This window comes from Saccostrea echinata, unplaced genomic scaffold, assembly GCF_033153115.1.
Source record: "Saccostrea echinata isolate AGI-Se365-2 ecotype Australia unplaced genomic scaffold, CSIRO_AGI_Sech_v1 ptg000008l, whole genome shotgun sequence".
NCBI classification, from domain to species: Eukaryota; Metazoa; Mollusca; class Bivalvia; order Ostreida; family Ostreidae; genus Saccostrea; species Saccostrea echinata.
Genome location: NW_026889757.1, coordinates 5,325,069 through 5,339,157, shown reverse-complemented (window position 1 = coordinate 5,339,157; position 14,089 = coordinate 5,325,069). Strand labels below are relative to the sequence as shown.

Sequence of the window (14,089 nt, the reverse complement as noted above, 5' to 3'; positions counted from 1 at the left end):
TTGAAGATATAATTGAATGAATTTTTGCTCTCTTCAAACGAATTTATGATATCCACAATTGAATTGATGCGTGCAATAATTCAATTGAAGAGAGCAATAATTCAATCAATGCACGCATCAAATCAATTACTCTCATCAATTGTTTAATGCGCGCATCAATTCATTTTATGCGCACAATAATGTGAATTATTGTTCTCTTTCAATGAAATAATGGTATTAATTCAAAGCTCTTCCACTGAATTAATGATATCAATAATTCAATTAATTCATTTTTTTAGAGACTAATTAATTTATGATATCCTCAATTTAATACACCCGTAATTCAAATGTTGATCTTTTTTTAATTGTTGCTCTGTCTCTCTAATGGAGAGAACTGATGCCTATAAAATCCTGTAACAATTAAGGGCTTTGTAAAATAATCAAAACTATCAATTGAATCATGCAATTGAAATCAGTTGAATCGAAGAGACCAACAAAACATTTATACCTAACCCCTGAATATCTCCCTTCATGGGCCCACCAATGGAAGTCGTTCAAATCATTCTCTTTAAACTTAATTTTTTTTTTTTTTACTTTAATGAACAAAAAATCATTTTGCTTATATTTGCAATGGGAAAATAAATGCAAATAATGTATACAATTACTTTATCTTGGACAGATCTAATATAATATTAAGAACAAAACTATCATCGAGAATTGTGTTCAGTATATCAAAATACCGATTTCTGTTTTTTCTATTTAAAAATTAATGAAATAGAACTCTTCTGTGAGTAGTGTTTAGAGCTTCCTTAACGATATAATAGTCACATTTACCGTAATTTCAAAGATGGGCAATTTAACTTTCTGTGTTGCACATTGTATTTTTTTGTTGTTGTTTTTTTTTGGTTGTTTTTTTGTTTTTGTTTCATAACGATTTCTCTCTCTCTCTCTCTCTCTCTTAAACATACATGTATTGGAGTGTTTCAGAAAGTTAACAAAGGGAAAAAAACGAAAACTTTTAAGACTCACAAAGGCTCTATATAAATCTTGCTTCAAACAATAGTTTATTCACAAAAGTGCATGAGATTGGTTAACAGACAGAGCCAATTTTAACCCTCTCCCTAAATCCAGAAACTGAAAGATATTGTGTAATAAATTATAGTGTTCAGCGAGAGTTTACGAAATCAAACTATGCTCTAGAACGAGTTTTAAGGTAGGTCGCGGGTTTACTGCATAAAAATTCTTACGAGAAAACATATCCTGAAAATTTGATATAATGTTCCTTAGAATTTGCGGCATATTATCTGAAATTTTTATTAAATTTGCCTATGTGGTTTTAATGCTATATTACTGTAAACGCGGTATAGTTTTCGGTACCATTTTTACGCTTTACTATAGTAATATATAGGAAAATGACGTTTTTGAAATATAATTTTACCGAAATAGTTTCTTTAGAAAAGATCGGATAACTTTTTAAAGACGTAGACGAATTACTCAGAAATTTCAAAATATCAAGATGAGGTCAAATTACAACCATTGAGGTAAAAAAAATCAGTAATATGTCTTCTCGCTAGTTGTTTTGCTAAATAATTTTAAAGTTTGCTTTCATATCGCCATAATGTTGCGTTTATGGCGTTATTTATGTTTATGTTTATGTTTATGACGTCATATATTGAACGTAATCGCGTTTACAGATAAGTATCTTTATATTTGGAATATACAAGATCTAAAAGGTGACATAGATGCACACTGTAACTTTATTCAGCATTTCACTTATTGCGGAAACATGTTAGGAACAAAAGCAAACCCGCGACCTACCTTAAATATTAATCAAACGATTTTTAATTTGTTGACGATTTTTTACTTTCACCTGTACATTTTTGGAGAGCTTTAATATATTGAACATTTTTTTTGGTCACTTGAATCACTTGGGTAACTTATTGCTGACTCTGTCTATGTGCGATGTTTGTCGCTCATGGCCTCAGGGGCAGGGTTCTGGTCTGGGAGGGGGGGGGTACTGATAATATAATGAAAATGCATTATTTCTATTTTATTTTATTGAAAATCTTCTCTGCTCCTGGGTATTTAGCAGATAACCTAAGTGCATGGTTATGATAAGCAAGGATGCCTCTTCCAAAATTGTGAAATTCATGGCCCAAGGTCAGGGGTTCTGGTGTTAGGGTGGGGGCTCTATTGATTTTATAGTAAAAATACATAAATTCTTTAAAATCTCGGTTATAATGAGAATTTTTTTTTTTTTTTTACCAGATTTGTGAAATTCTTGACCACTTGGTCAAGTGTTTTCTGGTGTGCTGGGCAGAGCTCTGTTGATATTGTAGGGAAATTTGTACGCGCTACTGAGAGAAGTTATTCCCCTTTGCTATATAAAACGGTTACCTGAGTATAATACAATAATTTAGAGGATGCAAAGAGTATAAAATAAACTGATAAACGAAGCTTTGTCGCCCAAAAGCAAGAGAAATAGGATGATCAGGATCAACGAAATAATTATTCTAGTATTCAGTAACAACTCATAAAGTAAGTTCCAATCTGTCCCCATTTATCACTATTACCACGCGGACTATTAATAAAATATTCAATACTATTTTTAACCCCATATTATTACCTCTCACATTGGCCTCTCTTGGTCTTTGAAGAGCATTTAATAAGATAAGTTATTATTTCTGTCTCATTTTTATTTATCTATTATTTACAAGTCTACCTGATCATTAAAACTACGAAAGTACTTTTTGTACAATACAATAAATATTCTCTTATTCTAGTACTAACCTTTCAAATACATTATTTACAGTGATTAATTATCAAAGATGAATGGCAAAGGGGAATAACTTTTCTCAGTAGAATACAAACTTATAGAGCCCAGGCCAGGGCCAGAACACTTGACAAAAGAATATTTTCAAAGAAATAATGCATTTTCACTACATATTCAACACAGTCCAATCCTAACACCAGAACACATGACCCAGGATCACAAATTTCACAAATCTGGAAGAGGTACCATTCAGAGAGAACATCTGACCCAGCGGCCATGCAACTCACAATTCTGGAAGAGGCACCCTTGCTCATCATAACTATACACTTAGTTTCTTTGCTTTATAACCAGGAGCAGAAAAGAATATTTTCAAAGAGATTATGCTTTTTCACAATATAATCAATAGAGCCTCACTTTCACCAAAACCCCGAACCCCAGGGCCATTAATTTCAAAATTTTGGAAGAGGCATTCTTGCTTATCATAACCATGCACTTAGTTTGTTTAAATAATACCCAGGAGCAGAGAAGAAGATTTTGAAACACTTTATGATTTATTACTGAGAACTAGACCACATTGTAACAATTTTGTTGACACCAGATTATTCTATTTCTCTTGCTTTGGGACATCATATCTTCATCTCTTGATTTATTTTGCTTCAGTGCTGTATTATACTAAGGTGACCATTAATGATTCTGAAAATTGAGAAAATAAAATCCTCCTATCTCATGGGCAAAAAGTATAAGGACAAAGTTTTGTTTTATCTTTATTGTAAATACACATTATAACAATGACCCCACTTAGAGAGAATGTATTGGTAATGGAAAAGTGATTCTTTTTCCATCAATGAAATATATATATTTCCCAAACAATTCACTTATGAATATGGGTATACATTTATACTCTAATAAAAGTTAACAGACTTCCTCCTTACTCAAATTTAAATAAAAACAATGACTCAATACATGTACATATATCACTTTTTGTTACGCAATAACTTGAATTTAAGCCCTAAAACAAAATGTCTTAGCAAACTAAAAAAATAAAAGACCTAAAATTCACAACTCTTGCATCAAGAATGCAAATAAATAAAAACAAAAATTTATGGACAACAAAATTGTACAGATAAAGCACATAAAAGATATGGCAAACAGAACAAGTTTTACCAACAAATATGGACGGAGAATATAAACTTGTTTGGTAATGCTCTAGTCTTAAGATGACCAAATTTAAAGTATGATTTCAAACTAATTGTTTAATTATAAATGATTCCAGAATAATCATTGCAAACAACCAAAGATGGACGGAGAACATCTAAAGGTTTGGAAATGAGTCTATGGTTGAGCAAATGTGAAGTAAAAGTTCCAGCTCCAATCATATCTACTTGCTACAAATGTTAATCTTGGTGGGTATTTCCTGGATATGTCTCACTACATTTTTAATCAACAGAATCTCTAGACAAACAGTCCGTCCCTTCAGCTGGTGTTAACATACAGGTGTATGTACAGTACAATTGAGGACTTAATCACATGGGCTGATTCTACCTTCCGAATGGTATTGTTTTACTGGCAGGACTCCAAGCTGGACGGAATTCTATACTTTCTGTTGATCCATATCTCCGACTCTTCTCCTTTCTCTTAGTTTCATCCTGTAAATAAATGTTTAGATATGTAAGAACTTGTTTGCACTTCAACTCTAAATGACAAATAAACCTGATAATTTATTTTTTAAGAATCTGCCTCCTGAACATTTCACATGTATGAAAATATTTGCCATGAGGTTATCTTTAAAAAATTGTTTGGTTGCCCTCTACTGACTGACTAAAAATGGCCCGAATGAAAACTTTTCCTAACCTCCAGGAAATAATAATTTTTTTTAAGCATTCTGGAAAATAGATTTTGAAAATTCAGCATTGATGTTGAAAATTCCTGGGAAAAAAATTGTCAACCTTCCTACTGACGAATTTTTTTTATCCCGATCTTCAGAAGAGGGCAAACACATTATTTTAAAGTTGGTCTGACTGACTGAATGGCACATTTGTCGTCTCTTCCCTAGAGAGAGACAACTTAAATTTCTGATGAATGAAAAGCTTAAAGGAAAACCAATTATGGTTAAAATGTGAACTTATATTACAAAACGTTGACATGTCCTTTCGAAATTGGAACTTGAGAAACTGCATGCTTCTACAGGGTGTTTCATAATATGTGCCCCTATCATAAACTGGTATAAAAATACAGGTACATCTGTGACAAATAAATTTATTTAGAAGGTTTTAATAAACTACGAAAAAATTTAATTTAACATTTTTTTCTGGTGTATGCCTTCATTATTTTCTTTTACAATGTTTTTGATAAAGCCATCTTCAAAAAAAGTCAGTTTTACATTATGTCTGAAATTCTGATCACTGCAGCACAAATCTTTTCATTGTTTTCACAAGACACTAGATGTACACAGTATTTTTGGTGATTTTTTTTTTTTTTGTCTTTGAATTGGATACTTCTTTGCATCATCCAGACAACAGTTAATTGGTGAATGACATTCATGGTACAGATGCACAACTTTAAAACTTTGTTCTTATCATTGAGACATAGAAATTTCAGAGTTTAATTATTATGATGCCATACATGACATTGTAACATTTAAAAAATTCCATATTTTTTAAACTTGCTTCTTTAGAATAATGTTTTATTTTTCTTAAAATGTGATCAAAATTAAAGCTTTTACAGGCAATTGTGATGGGGACAGGTATTATGAAACACCTTGTATCATAAAATAACGTGATAATTTGTTCTTCATTAGATCTGTTTCTTTTAGAGTCTTACCTTTCTTCTAAGCCATTGATCATACAGCTTTTCGGCCTCTTTTTCCTGCTCCTTTTTCAGCTGTTCCTGTTCCTTTAGAGTGGCCATATTCTTCTTTTTCTCCTCCCTGGCCTTTTCTTTCAATACTTGGTCTTTCTTGTTGTTCCTGAATACAAAACAAAGTCATCATATCTTCTCAAAAATTTCAAGAAATATTTGGAGATGCATCACATAAAGCACATGTATCCACAGATGCACCAAATCTGCAAGTTTGGTTTGAATACCTCCGTGAGATAAGCTAGGAAGTGATCTACAAATTGAAATCAATCTTGCATCTTCAGCTATACGGATGTATGAACAGACAAATGGAGCCATGATTCCAGTTAAACCTCCTCCTCCTCCCGACACCACAACTTTGCTGTGAGGGTGTAGAATTTTTATTTGACGTCATAGGTGATTATACAGAGGTACAGTAATCCCATTATAACAATAGCTACAGTAATTAACATACTAGTGCATGTAATCATTTATCACATAATCAAAGGACCTTATCTGCCATTAGGAATCACAGTTACAAAGAGTTTTTTCCCAGACGCATTTACTGTAGAAATTTTGTGATTCGTTGATCCATGAATTTGTATTATTTGTTGAACCTTAAAAAAAAAATTATAAACATACCATCCCCTTAGTGCAGTAACATTCTCCTTTTCTTTGTTCTTCTTTGCTTCCTCCTTTTCATATTCTTTCTCTCTCTCCTCCTCTTTTTTCTTTCTCAACTTTTCTTTTATTTCTTCATCCTTTTCTTCTTTCCATATTTTGAATGTCTAAATAAGAATATTTATTTACAACATGATCTGATTTAATTTTTATTGAATATGTAATATTTATATACACTGAAGATTTTCTTTTTGCAGAACATGTCAAAGGTAATTGATCAGCATCACTTTTCAGATGAAATCCAGTTTGACCCCTCTAAATCAAGTACATGTACACTTTTTCTCTTTGATAACTAAAATGAACATATTTGTGTGAATATGCTTTATGATCTCTAAACTTGTCATCTCTTATCCTAGCAAAAACCACACTTTTTACCATAATAAAATAAAGTAATTAAATCTAAAAATTAATCAATATAGACAGTGAGTGATAAACTAATATTACATACTCAGGTACATATTCAACTGCCTTTACTGGATATAATGAGTTAGATAAACTTCAAGCAATTTTGGCTTTTGCTAGCTTTTTGCTATACAATGAATATCGTAAACAACACGTACCCCCCAAAAATTACTGAATTGATTTGTGATTGTAGGCTTTGTTATCACAAAAAAAATCCATAACCATGAAATTTCACATTTCAATACTTATCAACTATGTCTGTATGTGAATACCACAAAAGCCATTTACATGTATTACAATTTTGTAACAAATTTTCTTAATTATACCAAATTACCTTTTCTGCTTCTTTGATCTTTTGTTCTTTTTCTTTCTCTTCCTTTTCCTTCTTCTCTCTTTCTTTCCTTCTTTCTTCTTTGATCTTTTTAACAAATGTATCTTCTTTTGATTCTTTCCAAGTCTTGTAGGAGCTATCATTTTCCAATTTCTTTTCTTTTTTCTCCTACAAAAAAAAAAAAAAAAAGTGATGAGCAATGAATTTATATAAATTAACAAAAGGAGTCATATTAACATCTCGGGCAATCACAGGATACTTGACATTTTATATGAAATTTCTTTACAGGCATAATCTCGCAAGATACATTCATCAAAAATTTTATTTAGTATACATTACCTGAATTCTGATATTGCAATTTAATTGTTATCAATACCATCAACTCAGAAATATGATATTTAAGGAAACCAATACACAACAAATATTAACAAGTATGGTATAAAAAAGAAACCTCTCAAATGAAGTGACTAAAATTACTAGGGTCTATGAATTTTGTTAATTCATATCATATGCCCCTCCAAAAATTTCCACAAAATCACTGTAAATCAAGTTGCATGTGACTAACAAATCAGGACTGTTGAGAGTATGTGTCTTAAAACATACATGTAAATGTGTATCATCACTATTAAATCATTTGATATCAGAATAGACAGAAAAGTAGTAAATGTCCATTAACATCACAACCAGACACCTAAATCCACAATACTGATGAATAATAAGCTTACCTCCTCCTTCTTTTTCTCTTCCTCCTGTTTTTTCTTTTCTTCCTCTTTTTTCTCCTTTCTCGCTGATTTCATCTTCTCTCTCCTCCATTCCTCATACACAGCCTGACGTATAGACATGGTGTCATTGAAGGACATTTCTGACAGGGTACCTTGACTAGTGGGGGTCCCAGGGATTGTGTAGCGGGGTTTAGGACGGTGTTCCTTATCAATTCTGTAAAGAAAATTTTAACAGAATTCCAAAAAGTGCTGCAATTTTCTAGGATTTATTGCTATGATCATGTTAAAAAGAAACAAGTTGGTAATAGATGTAGTTCTATTTTTTATTGTTTTGTTTTTAATTACTGAACTTTCCTAACACAAACTACATACCGGCATTCAGTATTGTTGAAACAGTTTTTTTTGCACATGTAAGCTGCTCTAAGTTGACTTTGTGTAAATGGATACAAATATATTTTCACCAGTTTAAAACTTACTTTTTGAAAGACTTGCTAGTGTCTGTGGACTTCATTGTACCAGAAGATGGTTTGTTTTGTTCCTGAGCTACTTTGTTTATGATGTCATCTGATTTTTTACTCTCTGTTGGGCCCTTGCCTGGCCTACAAAAGAAATTTTAATTTAAAGACATAAAACAGATCACCAATACTTCGTAGGAATGCAGCTGTTAATTTATCAACGTATGAACATTAAAAAATGAAAATGTTATTTATTGTCATTCAGTGATTTATTTAATAGAGACTTTAAATTTATTGGTGCATGAATACTCAAATTCCATCCTAATATGGTACTTAAGAGATCTATTCTGAGAGGACTTTGTCATTAAATTTTGTCATTAATTTTGACATTAAAAGTTGTCATTCTTTGATGAAAAAAATTTAGAATATATATTTCAAAAAAAAAAAAAAAAAATAATAATAATAATTCCACTAAAAATAAAATTGCTGAAAAGTTAACATACTTAGCTTGTTTTTCCGGTTCAGCAAATGACCTTCCTAAAGGATCCTTGTCAAACTCTTCACAAAGTGAACTATCGTCCGGTATCTCTTTCTCATTGTCCGTTCGCTTTTTTGCGACTGACCTGGTGTCTCCACTACCAATGTCTCCACTGCCTGACTTAGCCTGCCTCTGTTTGGCTCTGTTGATTTTATCCCCCAGAATATCATCCCTGATACTATCTTTCCTCTCCTGTGGTTCCTCCTGTGAACCCCGAAGTAGCCTTGGCTTGGGTTCCTCTCTCTTTTTTGTTTTTGAGGAATCCACATCCTCATTGAGAAAATCTAGAAGTGATGCCTCTTTTTTCAGTGGGGCCTTTTTTGTATCTTTCTCTCTGTCAGATTTCCTGTAGGATGTTTTATCTGTAGGGGTTTTTCTGCCATCTAATCCTGTAGGAGTTTTTCTGCCATCCAATCCTGTAGGAGTCTTCCTGCCATCTAAGTTTGTTGGAGTTTTTCTTCCACTCTGAAATCAAAATGTCAATTTTTTACTTTAAATTTCACAAGCATATTGGGTGTTCACAAATAGATGTGTGCATCACTCTGTATTGGTAGTACATGTACATGTATTTATATCATATGTACCTAACATTAACTGTTTTTTGTTTTTACATTTAGAGCTACTCTTAGTCAAAAGGGATGCTTTGTGATATGTATTACAATAACATAAACATGAAGATACATATGCTTCCATTAATACAGTAGGACATTTATGGCCCCTCTATATACAGTCAAACATCATTATCTCAAACTCAATGGGACCATAAACTACTTCAGTCTAGAAATCTGCAGGTTTGGGATTTTGGGGTTTAAATACTTACAGAAAAAGTGGTTGGGACTTCAAACTCACTTCATGACATTCATGGTTTTTGTGATTTTGAAGTTCAACTGTATTCCTACATGTATATAAGGCTACACAGTATGGAGGAACTTTTGTCACTGAAATATATCTATTCCATTTGAACTCCTTGATGAAGCCTACCTGTGTAGGAGTTTTTCTGCCACCTGGAGCAGCTCTGTGGAATCGGCTGACAGATGGAGAATCTGTCTCCAAATCCACATCCACATGATCTGTTTTTCCAAATATGTCTGTCTTGTGTCTTGGTCTGGGTTTGGGAGCTTCATCCAGTCGTGGTGAATCATCTATGGAGAGGCTCCTAGTTAAAATAAAATTGGATGCATATTGTCATTATGGTGACTGACCAATATAATAAAAAGGAAATCATACATTTCTTAATTCTGACTGGAGCCTCCTATCTAAATACTTATGTCCTGTATAAGATATTTAACAATTCATACTTTGGAGATTTCCTGTCTGACTTTGAGAACCGATCTTTTGGACTAGTGAGGCCCCCTTTAGGACTGGTTCGGCCAGCCTTAGGACTACGGTCAGTAGGACTAGGGAACCGGTTTTTCCTGGGTGTCCCTGCATTTTCATCAATGCTTTGAAGAAAAGGTTCCTGAGATGGAGTTCTTCTTCCTTGTAAGCCTGCAATATTTAGAAATAATTAGTTGAACATTTCACATGCAACAGCATCTTAATTCTGATATAACTCATGTATTATATGCCCAAAAAGCATTTAAAAAATTCATGTTTTGTTTTTTAAAACAAATCTATGGGAAAAAATTACACAGGATGAAAATTATGAAATAAAGATACCATATATACTCGCCTATAAGTTGGTTGTATTTTTTTCAGATTATTTTTGAGGAATTTGGCTTTGACCCACTTATAAGTTGAAACAGTTTTTTGCTGGAATCTGTTGCCAATTGCAAATCAATATTCTATTGTATTTAATATCTGTCTTTTCAAAATTGTTCTTGGGTATGACATCAATATTTGATCTTTAATTTAAAACGATTTAAACAAAAATTAGATCATTAAAATTTGTAAGCACTTGTATTTTATGCATATGGATAACCTTAAATCTTCTTTTCCTGCATGCATTTAAGAATCTTAAGATTAATATCCGATCTGTTTGAAGGATTATTGTTGGTGTTTTTACAAAATTACTATATTTCCTCTTTCAGAAAAATGCCGATGTTTCTAGGACTTGCTTACAAGTCTGACATATTGAATTTTTGTCCAAAATTTAACTGCCAATACATGTAATCCAACTTGAAGGCAAGTATATATGGTATATGTACATATACAATGGACAAGATTTAAATGACAATTCCTAGATTCAAAAGGTTAATCTAAGGCAAGAGCCATCTTACTATGAATTTTTTTAAGAACTTCAGATCTGGGATAGACTAGATCATAAACATATTTATATAAGATCATAAAGTCCAAACTCACCGGGGGAGGGTGCTCGGTTTTCTTGCTGCTCTGCACCTGGACTTTTGCGAAAGTTTGGTGGTTGCCATGGTTTGTTATCTGTTGGACTCTGACGCCTGAGGAGACAAAGAAATAAACAAATCTTATAAATTTCATTTTTTTTCCATTGACCATTAAATAATTGAATGTAAGGCAATGTTTTTTTTAAATCTCCATAAAATGTAAAAGCACAATTTTGATTCCATTCAGTTTACAAAGTTTATTTGCCTTGGATCATTAGTTGGTGTCTTCCTGCCAAAAATAATATCCTCCTGAGACATAGACTGGGTTCCATACTTGGGACTGGGAGACCTTTTTCCTCCTAATGCATCTGTCAGACTTTTGCTATCTTTTGGAGAAAGTTTTGGGGATGTCAAAGATGGCATCCCAGGAGAAGTTCTCCCTTTTCCTCCCATGTTGAGGGAGGGAATGCCCTCTTTCTGGCCTTGCTGTCCACGCTGTTTCATAAATTTATTTCCACTTTGTCCTGGCCTAATAGTATCTCCCAAACTTAAATCATTTGTGTCTTGAAAGGTGGGTGTTCTTCTCTTGGCAGAGGTTGGTCGGTTTGATTGCTTTTGGTTGGACAGATTTCTTCTATGCTGTGCAAGGATTTCTGCAAAATGTAATTGAAAGGTACATGTATTACAGGAATACCACCAATATCTGGTAAAACTCATAATATTCAAATGTATAATACAAAACTGTTATACAAAAACATGTGTTTCTGAAATTCCTCTCTAGAAATGCACCCTGGTAGTTTTTTAATTTACAAATTTATTTAGATTCTGCATTCATATTCCATACCCAGAACTTTAGTCCTAAATTATGAGAAATTTTGCATTACGCTAGCAATACTGTGTACTATAAATTGTATGACCATTTGAGCCATCCCTAGCAAAAAAAACTTTTCTTGTAAATAAGAAAAAAATTCCACAATTATTATTTATATTCTGCCAAAATGAAGCTAACCTAATATTGATCATAACCTGTATGTATGGAAGGTGCAATATGACGTCACACTGGGGAAATCATGATCATTTAAACTAATTTCAATGCTAATTTCTATTAATTACCTCCTTAATTTCATAATTTTTAATGACATTTCACAACACAATAAATTATCAACATGAATTCCCATCAAAAGTTTAACTTCTTATGCCTTTATAATGAAGCATTAAAAATAAGGAGCAAGTAGGAAATGCTAAGCCATATGTGATTCCCAAGTACAATACTGTGGAATCATTAGATTTCATTGTGGCTCAATTTACATGGAATTCGTGAATTAATAAACTAGGGTTACAAAGTCATATTTCCTCTTGTAGATATACGAGAATACACAAAATTACAACCCAAGGAGCCTGTAAAATTTAAGCAATCCACGAGAATTGGCCACCACAAATTTTAATGGTTCCACAGTATATATTTTCATTATACAAATGTGCTAAAACTCCCTTGATAAACAAGGCTACATAATGAATTTTAAATTAAGATTTTGGGAATATGCACTGTTGGTCGCTTTTCAGCTAGACAGTTGAAATATGGATTGTCTCCTTTTTCCAGCTAGAGAGGTGTAACAGCTAGGAAGGGGAGAAAATTTATGGCTGGACCAGGAATTGAACCCTGGCCCCTGCATTACTAGTCAGATGTTCTATCCATTGAGCTACCCAGGCCCATATTCAGGGTCCATATAGCCCTAATCACAACAGAGGTATTACATGTAAGTACATGTAATATATCTATTACATATGAACCCTAGATATTGGTCTGGGTACCTCAGTGGTAGAGCACTGACTAGTAATACAGGGGTCTGGGGTTTGATTCCCAGTCCAGCCATACATTACATTTGATGGCCAGTGTGAGGGGCCTTGTTCAGATTATATGTAAATTATTAAGTCCAGAACTTGCATCTTCAAGGTCAAAGACTGTTTAAGAAGGAAGGAGAGTACCCGGTAAAAGATTGGGCTATATGGACCCTCGATATCAGCTTTAGTAGCTCAGTGGTAGAGCACCTGTCTAATAATACAGGGGTTCCCAGTTCAATTCTCGGTCCAGCCATATATTTTCTTTACTCATTCCTCCTTTCATACATCATCACAAACCACGACCAAAATGTACGATCCTCTCCCATTCTGGCGGTGGTTGAATGAGAAGAGAATATTTCGTAGCTCATTAAAATATTGACCAATGCGAGTAAAGCATAGTCAGATAATGAACTTTGACACAACCTTTCAATACCCAATCACAGTATATGAAACATTTCTTGTATACTGTTGATATGTCAATTGTGATGGAAACAAAAATTGTCATTGGCTGAACATGACGTCATAATACAGAGGCGTAAATATTCAAGATTATGACACTTTTTGTGATTAAGCAGCAACGGGTAGAAAAGAGCTATATGCGGACTCCGGACCGTGGCTTGAGACAATGCCTTTCATACTACAGATCATTACCTTCATCACTGTCACCATCATCATCATCAACAATGCTGTCACTCTCTTCACTTGTCAGGCCATATGTTAAACCTTCTTGTCTGCGCTGCTGAAGTTTTCTTTGTAGTTCTGACTGGAACATGGTGTCTGATTGTTTTTGATGTGATCTCTTCTTCTTGAGAAAAGGCGAGTCCACTTCATCCATTTTGCAATGCCTGTTAAACAAGTCAGATATATTACTTATCAAGTACAAAGTGATACAGATGATTTATCATGATTAATTAGGAAAATAAAAGAAAAACCCCGATTTCTGCTAATTTTAGATCAATGTTGTCATATTTGAGAACCTGTCGAAGCATGTAAATTTTGGAGGAAATATGTCATAGAACCAATAAATATAAATTTAGCATCGCTAACATTTACAAAAGATATATTATTTTATCATATTAACGTACCTTTGATTAAAAACAAAATAGAGAATTCAACACACTAATGACTTTTCTGCAATTTTACACCTTTTTCTCCGATCTGTAACCAATAAACAATGCAGCGAAATTTCAGAATGTTAATTTAGTTTTAGACAAAACGAATACCAAATAAGCCTAAACGCACACAAAAT

The 14,089-nt window shown here is 33.0% G+C and overlaps 1 protein-coding gene across 1 annotated transcript; it reads right to left on the bottom strand.

Annotated features, from left to right (window-relative positions):
- Window positions 1-3,783: 3,783 nt before the first annotated feature.
- On the bottom strand, window positions 3,784-13,715 carry LOC133180978 (zinc finger CCCH domain-containing protein 13-like). The gene is made up of 12 exons (XM_061315466.1): window positions 13,492-13,715; window positions 11,264-11,651; window positions 11,018-11,112; window positions 10,015-10,204; window positions 9,698-9,872; window positions 8,682-9,181; window positions 8,200-8,322; window positions 7,727-7,937; window positions 7,005-7,169; window positions 6,230-6,375; window positions 5,573-5,717; window positions 3,784-4,398 (listed from the first exon to the last, which is right to left on the bottom strand). Exons 1-12 carry the CDS (start codon window positions 13,673-13,675, stop codon window positions 4,291-4,293), a joined length of 2,430 nt encoding a protein of 809 aa, XP_061171450.1. The 5' UTR covers window positions 13,676-13,715; the 3' UTR covers window positions 3,784-4,290.
- Window positions 13,716-14,089: the final 374 nt, after the last annotated feature.

Coding starts and splice junctions, on each gene's coding strand:
- LOC133180978 (XM_061315466.1), bottom strand. CDS start 13,675: ATGGATGAAGTGGACTCGCCTTTTCTCAAGAAGAAGAGATCACATCAA. Junction 9,182..9,697: donor GCAGAAAAACTCCTACACAG/GTAGGCTTCATC, acceptor TTTTGATTTCAG/AGTGGAAGAAAAACTCCAAC. Junction 6,376..7,004: donor AGATCAAAGAAGCAGAAAAG/GTAATTTGGTAT, acceptor ATTCTTATTTAG/ACATTCAAAATATGGAAAGA.